Source organism: Lutra lutra, chromosome 7 (genome assembly GCF_902655055.1).
Source record: "Lutra lutra chromosome 7, mLutLut1.2, whole genome shotgun sequence".
Lineage (NCBI taxonomy): Eukaryota > Metazoa > Chordata > Mammalia > Carnivora > Mustelidae > Lutra > Lutra lutra.
The window spans coordinates 7,319,805-7,331,999 of NC_062284.1; the positions used below are offsets into that span (position 1 = coordinate 7,319,805).

Below are 12,195 nucleotides of genomic sequence, written 5' to 3' on the forward strand. Positions count from 1 at the left end.
TTTTGTTTGATTACTGGCCTCTTGAAATATTTTAGTCCACTTCCAGAGAAATGCCTGATAAATTTCACCCACATTGGTGGTGAACATCTTGATAAAATTTTTCTTAGTGGGGTCCCCGCAGCCACTTAATGCCCTTCTAATACTTTTATTCCCAAACACTTACGCTTATCAAGGTTTACACCAGCACACTTGAATTACTCTCTCTCTCTCTCTCTCTCTCTCTGTAAATTTGGAGATTTCAGTCTGGAACACCTCTTCTGAATTTATTAAAAAAAAAAACAAATCATCAAATGAGGCAAACACCAGCATCAGTTTGGAGGAATCCACGACTTAAAGTTTTTCATCAGGAGGAATGTTTCTATATTTTATTTTATTTTTCACCAAGAAACCAGATCAAATAAACTATTCTACAAAATTCTATCACAAAGTTACTTTTTCTTTACACACATCATCTTTGGAGACAGAACATATATAAATTAGGTCCACTGGTTTTCCTTTACTCAGATGTTTGCTTTTTCCTTTTATAGTTTTTAAACATTTTAAACGTGACATATGATCATGATAAAATTACAAACAGCATAGAAGTACATATAGAAAAGAAGTGGGCTTCTCTCTTTGGTCAGTGCTCACTCCACTCTCACTTCCTTCTCGGGAGGAAACATTAGTTTAATAACTCTATTTCTGGAACTTTTTCTATGCATTTATAGACTTATGCATTATTCCCTTTTAATGTACTTGCTTATGTAGACACATTTTTACATGAATTAGAATGCTAATATATATATATTTAATGTCTTACGTTTTCATTTAAGGTATTCTAGACCTATTTACATATCACTACACATACTCCACTATATTCCTTTTAACCACTACAAATATGTGTTTAATGACACATTAAATGTGTCATTAATGTGTTTAATGAAATAATTTATTTAATGAAATAAACATCTCCTTCCACCAATTATTTTTGCTTATAGGAGCAAATGTTTTCTAAGACTCCTAGAAGTAAAATTACTGAGTTAAAAGGCACTCAACATCTTCAGTGTGGACAGCCGCTGCGAAGCCGCAGGGACACTTCAGGATAACTCTGTCCTCGTACCTTTTCAAGCACTAGACAGTATCAAGTTTTTTCATATGACATTCAAAAATGTGTCTCTTTGTTGCTTTAACTGGCATCTCTCCATATGTTTGTGCTCATTCGTAGCCCTTTTGTGGATCATCTGCTCTACCCTTTACTCATTTTTTTCTTTTTGGTCGGGTTGCTTTTTTAAAACTAATTTAAAGGAAAACTTTATGATATATGGATTTTAATTCTTGGTTACATATATTGCAAATATTTCCTCTGTCATTTGTCTTTTAACTGTACTTATTTTGTATTTTGCTGTGCGACAAGTGTTTGCTTTTTGCAAGTATCGCTAAAATACTATCCTTTATGGCTTCTTGAACATGAGTCTTCTTTAGGAAGACCTCCTTCTCCTGAGTTATAGAGATACTATTCTTAAGTTTTCTTCTAATATTATTATTGTTTTGTTTTTATGTTTAGCTCTTTAATCCATCTGGAAATGATTTTTGTATATGGTGTGAGGTAGGTATCTAAGTGTACTTTTCAAATGAGTAGTTCATTGTCCCAACACTTTGATTACTAACCCATCATTTCATATATTAAATTCTGATATTATACATGGGTCTGCCTCTGGGCTCTATTTTGTTCCATTGATCAGTGAAATTTGTCTATATCTATGCCAGTAACACAGTGTGTTCATTCCTGTAGTTTTATGATATGTTTTGCAATCTGATAGAGTAAATCTCCCCTGTGGTTCTATTTCAAATATATCTTCATTTTTATCAAGTATTTATTCCTCCAGACAAACTTTGGTACCATCCTGTCAATTTCCATACATCATTCCACTGGGGTTTTCATTTAGCTTGTGTTGAATTTGCAGACTAATTTGAGGGAGGAATGAGAGATTTATGATATTGAGTCTTCCTATTCAAGGAAATGACATATTTTTCCATATATTAAAATCTTTTATGTTTTTCAATACTTTTCTTTAACTAGACCTTGTATGTTTTCGGCTAAGGTTTATGCCTAGGAATTATAATTTTTTGTTGCTATTATACGATCTTATTTTGCATTGAATTTGTTATGACTGGTGTATGAGGATAGTCTGATTTTTGTAGGTTCATTTTATATCTGGGTGGCTTAATCGTGTAATGATTCTAATTGCTTTTTAGTTAATACTTTGAATAAGTCTTAATCATATGTATGCAGCGGTTTTTGACTCTTCCTTTTCAGTTTTCTACCTTGTTTTTATTTTTGCTTTATTGCATTGGCTAGGACCATCTCAACAGTATTGTGTAAAATCAGTGAAAGAATATACTTTTCTCTGCTTCTAAAGTTTTATTAGCACATTTAATTGTCAGTGTGTTAAATAAGGGAAGTTACCTTTGCTAATGAATTCAGGCATTTAATCAGGAAAATGTGTTGGAAATTTTTGGCATCTTTCGAAAGGATGGATTTTCTTCTTTTATCTCTTAATTTAGTGAATTAAACACTAGATTTCTTAGGGCTGAGGCATTCTTGCATTTCTGTTATAAATCTTGTTGAGTTATAATATGGAGTTCTTGTAATATCTTGCTGGTTCAGTATATAATATTTTATTCATATTTGGAGGCTATATTCATAACAGATAATTTTACACACATATAGATAAAATATCTATGGCTGTTTTCATGTATTTAAGGCTATATGCTATGTTTGACTGATCTTATCATCAGAAGTATTCAAATCACAGAAAGTCAATTCAGAAAGTTTCCAACTTTTTTATTTTTTATTTTTTGCTTTGGAAAAGTATAAATAGGATAAAAAAATTTTAGTGGAACTTGCCCCAAAAATCATTTGGATCTTGTACTTTTTTAATGCATAGAATTTTTACTATAATTGTAATTGTTTTTCATGTTTGAATTTTCTACTTCTCTCTTTTTTCATTAATTTTTTCTAGTAAATCAATTATGACATCTTTATTTCAAAATTTTTGTTGTTTTTTTAACATTTTACATTTCTCTCCTCTATGTCTTTTATTGACCTTGCCAAAGGGTTATATTACTTTTAAAGAACTACCAATTAATTGTGTACACATAGTCTCCTTTTAAAATTTTTTCCCTTTTGGCTGGATGTTTTGCTTTGCTTTCTTTTATACTAATTCTTCATTTTATCTTTATTATTTATTTCTTCTTTCTTTCTATTGTCATATAGGTCTTTACTACCTTTGTTGTTGAACCACATTTTAATTTATTAACTATTTTAAAAATAAGTGCTTACGGGTTATAATTTAAAAATTAACTATATTTCATAGGCTTCAATGAATACCAATTTAATTATCGTAATAAATAGTTTTATATTTAATTTTCAATTATTCCTTTATCAAATAGTTTTTTAATTGCTCAAAGAGAAAGTTTAAAAAATATTCTTTTGTTGTGAACTTCTATTTGGCACAGAAAATGTTTCCCATTTTTATTTTATGTTTACTGTGGTCTTCCTCTTGGTATTTCAGCTTTCCTTGAAGGTATAATATGTGATTGGTTTTATAAATTTTTTCAGATAATGGAAAATAATTTTCAACTCTTCAGGGAGGCTGAAAGATACAGAATCACAATGCTCATAGCTATCAATTAAAACCGATTATCTGTATTTTTAAAATGTCTCTTCAATTGTCTTGTCTTCTTGATCTGTCCATTTGTGAAAGAAGTGTTTTGATTTTCCACTTACAATGGTAGTTTTGTCAGTTTCCTTTGCTTTATAGCCTATTTTTACTCTGTGCATTTTTGTTGCCATGTTATTGGAGCCTGATAATTCATAATTACTGTAATGCTGGATTTTGCCATCTTGAAATATGATGTAAATTATGTTTTCTCCTTTTAATTCTTGGCATTCTAAATTTTTTTCCACATGTTAATAGGCGGCATTTTATGTATTCAATATTATACATTTAAATCATATATTGTGTCTATCAAATACACGTATTTAATATCTACTCATTTTTCCTTTTTATTGTCTTTTTGCATCCTTTCATTCTTAATATTTTCTGCTCTTCTGTGCATGTCTTTTCTAAATAACACATATCTTTATTTTTTTAACATAAATTTTCTCTTATTTAAGAGACAATATAACCCATTTGGATATAGTGTCTGTATCACATACAAATGATTACAAAGATATTATTATTATCTTTGTATAAAATATATAAATGATAGACAAAGATATTATTTAAACTTCTTTTTCATAGTGTGCCTTCAACATCATTAGCCCCCCCCTCTTTTTTGTCTTTTTTTTTTTGTATTGGTTAGAGATTTTTGGTCCTCTTTTCTAAAAACTGGTTTGGAAGCTATATGTACTATTTCTGTTCTTTTAGGAGGCACTTGAAAATTTTAGCAAGCAAATTTAAAAATTGAAACTCTTGTAATCAACAATTGATGACTGTCTGTAAACTCACTTTCCCTCCCTAAAAGGCAAAGCCTTCGTCAGGCTTCTAAAGATTCCTCTTCCTGTTCTTCTATGTTCTGATGGCTGAAATTACCTGAAGGTTTCATTCCAGAGCAGTAGAGTTAACAGTAACAGTCATAGTACTCTTAGCGTTATTGGGATTATTATTTACTTTACGTCTCTATTTTACAGGAAGACTTTATTAGTGATTGTATTACATTTTACTACCAAATTAGCGAACACTACTTAGATTTAAATTGCGCTTTTGTGACTTATATGCTCTACATTATTTGTTATGTTCCCAGTTGTTGTCTATTTTAGATTTTTTTTTTTCTGTTTTTCTGGAGCAATCCTCAATTAATTTCTGCTCCTTTGTTTTCTGAAGAACTAGAAGTGCTAAGCTTTCTGAGTCTTTGCCTGTCTCAAAGAAACCCCTTCCTTTGTCTTTGGCACATGACACAGAGCTGTCTTGAATTTAAAATCCCAGGTTGAAGACAGCTTCTGCAAATCCTTATCACCATTTATCTCCTAAAATATTTTAAGTGGATAAAGCAAATGTCATTTTCCTTTTTAGAAATAAGATCGCCCATTTTCCAATAAGTCATTCTTTCTTAGGTGTTCATTATCCTTGTCCCTCCAACGGACCCACCATAGAGAACTTCTAATTAATAGTTCATCAGGAAATTTATAGAGAGCTCTTTTTATCAACGGCAAGCACTTTTCTGACAACAAATTCTATGGGCGAGCCAAAAGTTCCCATTTCTGATATTCTGTTTACTAACAATGCAGTGAGTTCCTGAGTTTTAAAACATGCTGGGAATTTTCTTCCACTTATGCTAATACCTCTAGCCTGCTGGTCCCTGAGGATTTCCCTAATGTTTCCTCAGGAAAGGGTATCCTGAATGTCAGTCACTTCCTCTTGTCCTTAACTGTCAGATCTGTAGACCCCCAGACAGATCTCCTTAGGCCATTGTATTTTTTAAAAAATTTTTAAAAGAATTAATTTATTTATTTGACAGAGAGATCACAAATAGGCAGAGAGGCAGGCAGAGAGAGAGGAGGAAGCAGGCTCCCTGCCGAGCAGAGAGCCCAATGCTGGGCTCCATCCCAGGACCCTGAGATCATGACCTGAGCTGAAGGCAGAGGCTTAACCCGCTGAGCCCCCCAGATGCCCCATCCTTACGCCATTTTAAAAGAGACTTTTCTCACGGGCCTTTGTCACTGATTTCCTATGAGCATGTGGTCTTCCATACATTTGGAACTTCCCTGTCCCCTTCACTTGAAACACTGAGACATAAGGTACAGTGAGAAATTCAGGATCGTCAGATAGAAGGTCAGGTCACAGTTCTACAGATTGGATGCCCTTGGATAATTCTGTGCTTTAATCACCCTGGCCAAGGAGTTCAACCTGACGTCTGCAAATACTCAGGTACTCGACGACCTCCCTCAGGGATTCTGCTGACCTCCCTGTGGGCCTCTTTTCGAGGTTAGATTCCCTATAGTATCAGATTCTAAAACCTCTCCCACCCCAAATCATCTTGCGATCTTTCTCTAAGCTCCATGCCAAGGAACCTACCTTCCTTAGGGAGTATCTCTAATTGCTACTCTAGCTAACCCCCAGTATTGTAGACCTTGGCTGTCAGTACTTTCACTGAGCCTCTGACCCCCGTTACATCAAGTTCAGGTCATGGCTATCTTAGACTAAGAGGCATCGAGGGCATGTCTACTTACGAACAGTGCAGACAGGCAATGACTGATTCTGGCCAACGGGTTACTCTGCGTGTGCCTCTGTCTTGACCCCTTCTAGGTGGGAGGACACACCATGCTTCCCATCCGCTGGATGCCCCCTGAAAGCATCATGTACCGGAAGTTCACTACGGAGAGTGACGTGTGGAGCTTCGGGGTGATCCTTTGGGAGATCTTCACCTACGGAAAGCAGCCATGGTTCCAGCTCTCAAACACAGAGGTACAGAAGGGGCGTAGCTGGGAACCTCCGTCTGAGGGAAGGCAGATAGGAGTGATCTCAGGATTTAGACACAGCCTGCAGAACATGAGGTGGTGTTTGGACCTCGCGGGCAAATGTAGCCATAAGCAAGAGGGGAGAGCTTCTAAGGACGAAAAACATCAGAGTTGTAGGAAGTGTGGTGTAATTGTCAAGAAAGCATGAAATCAGACGTCTAAATTGAGATGCGAGTCACGGTCCTGTTTGTCCTGCAACACTCAAAAATCGCAAATGTCTCCCTGAGACAGAAAACAAAAACAAAGAACAACTCTGAGTTTTTCAATTGTGCCATCTTGTGGAAACACCCAAAGAATCTGGATTCCCAAAGGTTTGAGGCCTGCCAGGCCCGGACTGGGCAGACAGGGGTGGATGGGGAAGGCAAATTTTCCCATTATTGATAGAGATATGTGTGGACCTCCAGGAATAAAGGGTCTAATCATGGTAAACATCATAATAATAAGCACATTATGTGCTTTTATAATTTTGATTTATAATAATAATAATAATAATAATATCACTAATCAAATTTTCATAGTAGCTAACATTTAGTGCCACATACTGTTCTAAGCACTTTGGCTGTATTAACTCGGCACTTTCCACACAAATACCTGTTGAGATTCAGGGCAAAGGGAAGGAAACAGCTAGGGAGACTGGAGAGGACTGGCCAGAGACTCAGATGGGAGCTTCTGTGGCACGGAGAAGGCACGGGCCATGGTCACAGGACTCCTGCCTCCAAAGCCAGTCAGGATGGTTCTCATTTATGTCCGGACCAGACTCGTGTTGCCCTGGAGAATTCAGTGTAGTTAATAGACAATAATAGGCTCAGATTCTCAACCAAGCAGACCTCTAAGAGATTGCAATTATTTTTATGGTCTTCTGTTTTCTATGAAAACATGAACACAAGGGCCTTTTGATATTGCAATCTTATCTGAATACTCGAGAAAGTGTCTTTGTTTTTGAGGACTGTATTCATCTTTGCTTTCCTAACTGGTGAGTTTCAGAGACTGAAAAGAAGACATTTCTTTAAAATCTGTAGTATCCGGTCCATCACAAGCTGAATGAGTCTTAACCACATTTCCCAAAATGGGACAAAACATTTTAATGACCTTAAAAAAAAAAAAAAGTATGTATCAGAGCCCACTTGTTGCAGTGTTTCGAAAGAATTGCTCCAAAGAATTGTTGCTGTTTTCCTGGGGTGTGGGATTGGTAGTAAACACACACATACACACACACAAGCAGACACATACACGTGCACACAAGCGTGCACACCCGTCCATGCATGCATGCATGTACCTGAGTACATGCACACGTACACACTCCTGCACAAACATGTGTGCACACAAGTACACACAGCCTCCACGTAGTTTGGTGGCCCCATTAAAGATGGTACTATTGATCCGTAAGAGATCTGCCCTGGAGATCCAAGCCAGCTCATAGCAGCCAACAAGGTGTTTCAGATCATTTCTAGCACAGTTTGGTGAGGCTTTGGCCTGGACGTGGGCTTTCTGACCCCAGCCACCTGTCTGTCCCACTCTGAGGCCCGGAGCAGCCAAGTACTGTGAGCTCCTGATCCTGGGTTTCCTTATGGAGGTTGACAAGCCAGAGAGCCCCCCACCAGAGGAGGCGCTAGTGAGTACTTTCGATCGTAGCATTAGCAGCTGCTGCAGTCTGAACCGGGTCCCTTTTCCTGGAGGTGAAGGTAATGGAGGGTGGAAACAGGGCTCTAATAGGAATGGAGAATCTGAGTGGCTAGAGACCGATCAGGCTGGCATGAAAACGAGCCTCGTGGGCCAGCACTGACCCCAGGGTGGAGAGGACCATGAAAGTGCTGACACTTGGGGGCTTGACAGCCTGTCCTGGGGTCAGGGTGACATGAGACAATGCCCCAGATGGGCCGCTATTGGGGGCAGCATGGGGAGATAAAGGAGACAAAAGACACTTCCCTTGCCTAACTAAACACAGACGGATAGGGGCAAGGACACCGGGGGACCTTGACTTGACACGAGTCCTCACGTTTTATCATTCCGACCCATCTCCAATGAGGACGCTGGAGTTTGGAGTAAGTTGCTCAAGGTTTCACAGTGATCGGGTTAGGGAGACATGAAAAACCTATCCCGAATGAGGAAAATGAAAACTTGAAAAGTCACGAGTTCAATGTCAGCAAAGAAGTGCCTTTGAGAACCTGGAAATGAAGTGTGGGTTACAGGCCAGGTCCTTCCGCTGGGATTGGTCCCGCCATACATTGTTTCCTTCTTACTCCTCCTTAGGGCCTGCCCTGTGGAACGTCAGGCCGTGCTTCATGCTCTTGGCCGGATTTGGGCCTTACATTTATGCAGGAGGTAGTCGAGGCACACACTGGCTCCCCATCTTTCAGATGAGCATGCTGAGGCCCTGTCAGTTTCACTGACCTGTGCTGACCACTGAGCTGGACGGTGGTGAATCGAGCAGTAGTTCTGATGGGAAGGACTTTAACAGAAGCTAAATACGGGGGTTAGTGCAAAGAGCAGGGGACGCAGGGCCTCGCCGTGAAAGGGAACTGCATGGTGGCCTCGAGGGAAGCCTGGTGCTATGCACAGAGGCTGAGAGTGGGAAGGGAGCCGGCCAGGGGGTGGGAGCTAAGGGGAGGAAGGCAAGGAGGGGCTGGGTGGTGCAGAGTGCCTTCAAGGGGGCCTCACAGTCACCCAGGCTCATGAGAGGGGAGGGAAAGTTCAGGTGCCAGTCCCCACTGCCATGTGGCACCCAGATGAGATTCAGGAATAGAGAGGAGTCAAGTACAGGGTAGAGTACATGGGGGAGTCTGTGAAGGCCTGGCCCAAGAGGTGGGGCATGAAGGGCAATGGTGAGCGCGGCCAGCCAGCAGCCTGCCCAGGACGGATGGCAGACTCGGTGCTGTCTGGAGTCGGCCTTCCACTGTGCAGGTGGGCACTCCGGGTCTGCACTGAAACTCCTTCATGCAGTCCCCACCTCCTGCTGCGTGGAAGCCCCAGGGTCCAGGAGAGCTTTGGATGTTAATGTCCTGCTTGTCCTTATTCTTTTCAGGTCATCGAGTGCATCACCCAAGGTCGTGTGCTGGAGCGGCCCCGGGTCTGCCCCAAAGAGGTGTATGACGTCATGCTGGGGTGCTGGCAGAGGGAACCCCAGCAGCGGCTGAACATCAAGGAGATCTACAAAGTCCTCCACGCTTTGGGGAAGGCCGCCCCCATCTACCTGGACATCCTTGGCTAGCGGCAGCTGGTGGTCACGGACGCGTACTCTGTGGCCTCCCTCTCCTGGCCTCACATCGCCCCTCGTCCACCTCACACTCCTTTCTTCCATCCTGACCGAAGCGAACATCTTCATATAAACTCAAGTGCCTGCTACACATACAACACTGAAAAAAAAAAAAAAAAAGTGAAAGGAAAACCTGTAAGGCAGTTTGGTGAATATATATATACATATATATATATATATTTATATATCTAACTATCTATCTATCTATATCCACAGAGAGATACCTTCTCTAATACAGAGAGAAACTGCTGATACAGAAACCATAAGACTGTAACAACAACTCAGAAAAATCTTACGAACACGAATGGAAGTCCCCTTTGACGGAAGCTGGGGCCCTTGGTTCTGTGGCTCCAACTGTTTGGGGCCGGAGGCCTCTTTGCTGCGCTGGGACCGGAGAAGCGGGGATGGATCACCGCTGTGCAGGTGATGACCTGCGCAGGTGCGCTACCCCTCCCCTGCCCCCAAGATCCGCACAGGTGCGTGGGTTGACGGCGACTGCGGCACTCGGGATGCAGCAGGAAGTAACACCGCCCCAGGGGCCTCTGGAATGCCTCCCATCTCCCCTGACTGTGGCTCCACGCCTTCCCCCTTTCCTCCGCTTCAAGACAATTCTCCAATTTGTCCATTCTAGAAAGTAGAGTCCTAATGCTTTTGGAAGTCAATGAGGGCATCTACCACTGAACACTGGACAACCAATGAGCCCCCAAACCATGGTGACCATGGACCACCTCCGTCTTGAGTGTACACCATGCTGAAGTTCCTTCCTCCATTGGAAAGAGACGTGTCATCTGTTCTCTGAACTTCAAGAACTGGATGTTCTGGACTTAACCACAGAAGAACCCTCCCTGTCAAGGCACTGCCTCCCATCTTTTCCTCACTGGAAGACTCCTCGGTCCCGCCTCCCACATGCGGGCTTTTGGGGGAGTTTTGGGGCATAGGGAACGCGCCCCATGCTGCCCATGAGTGCGGACACAGCAGGGTTCCAGCAGCAGGAGACTTGGTTCCTTGTAGGTCATTGTAACATGTGCCCCTCTGTGCTGTCTGTGTCTCATCCTGCCTGCCCTCCATCTCCAGCCCTACTTCCTGGGCTTCTCGCACGTCCCAGGGCCACCTCGCTGCCAGGGAAGAAAGCCAGGACTAGCAACAGCGTGGGGCAGTGCTTGTTCCCGAGAGCGAGGCCGTGGACTGGGCCGGAGCCGGCAGGGGTGACGGCACCTGCACCGGCCCCTTGCCATTCTCCTCACGTTTCCAGCCCCTGGAAGGATTGATGCATCTGCCTTTGAGCTTGCTGCGAATGCTCAGGGGCTGAAAAATCGCTTTTGTGGGCCGGGGGTGGGGGAGGGGCTGAGGCTTCTCTGGGAGGTGTCCCCTGCGTGGCCACGGCCGCAGGCTTGGCATCTTAATGAGGACGGAGCCCTGACCGGAGAGTGAGAAGGAGGCTTCTGGGCGGGGGTCCTGGCCGTTGCTGGCGAGAGCTGTAACGGGCAGATCCCTGGGCCTCCTGGACACACAATCAGGAAATGCCATTGGAGGGCAGTGGCCTGGGCCCCCAGAGCCCTTCTGCTGGAGGGAGGACAGGCCCCTCTCAGCTCACTGGCCCCAGCCCCTCACCCCAAGCACAGAGTTACCTATCGGACTGGCCTACGGCCGGCCCTGCCAGTGTGAGGGGCTGTGGGTGGCCTGACTGGCCTGGTCAGCGGCAGCACAGATATCCCTGTGGGCTTCAGGACTAAATCCTGTGTTTGTGGTTTTGCTTCCCCCCCCCCCTTTTTTTTTAAAGACCCACAAATGTTTTTATTCAAATAGAAAAGAGCTGTGTTGGGACTGCCGGCCTCGGTTGGGGGTCGGGGATCAGGGAGGCCGCTCGGCTGGGCTGGGAGGGGATCCAGAGCTTGGCATGGGTTTGGCCCCATGCCGGCCTCCCAGCCCTGAGACTTTTGAGAAGAGCCCAGTGGATCAACCACGTCAGAGGAAGCCTTTGCTGTCCTGTGGCCGTCATCCCTCCTGTCTTTCTGCCTGGAGGCCCTGGGTCTCTTCCAGGGCTGTTATTACAGGATGAGCTACGTATGGAGTCTCGTGCTGAGTGGGGTCCCTGAGCCAAAGCTGCTCATGGAGGGAGGGCTTTGAGGGGGAAGGGTCTTCTGGTAGATGTGAGGCTTCAGGGCTCCAGTTGCTGCCAAAGCAGACCCTGGAGAGTCTCCCCAACACAGGCCCCATGTGACTTCATCTCACGGTGTCTCTAGAACTCTCATCACTGATAGGTGGGTAAAAGGTTGGAAGTCAGGGGGCAGCTGGGAATGAGGAAGGCCAGGCTTCCAACAGGGTGCTAAGGCAGCCCAGCCTAAGGGGGAAGCTAGTTCCTTTGGGACTAAGGAGCCTCGAAGGAGACCAAAGTCAGACTGCACAGGCCCTTGTGCTGCCTGTGGGGACGCATCTTCGT

The 12,195-nt window shown here is 42.9% G+C and overlaps 1 protein-coding gene across 4 annotated transcripts in view; it reads left to right on the top strand.

Moving 5' to 3' along the window:
* NTRK3 (neurotrophic receptor tyrosine kinase 3) overlaps positions 1-11,507 on the top strand; it is a 372,106-nt gene extending 360,599 nt beyond the window's left edge. For 3 of the 4 annotated variants that reach the window (XM_047737521.1, XM_047737523.1, XM_047737522.1), the window contains 2 exons: positions 6,291-6,449; positions 9,525-11,507. In XM_047737521.1, the coding sequence (XP_047593477.1) occupies positions 6,291-6,449; positions 9,525-9,710 (345 nt within the window). In that variant the 3' untranslated portion in view covers positions 9,711-11,507. Of the gene's footprint in view, positions 1-1,543; positions 1,586-6,290; positions 6,450-9,524 lie in introns of all 4 variants that reach the window. The other variant, XM_047737526.1, reaches the window with a different exon arrangement.
* The last annotated feature ends 688 nt before the right edge of the window (positions 11,508-12,195 follow it).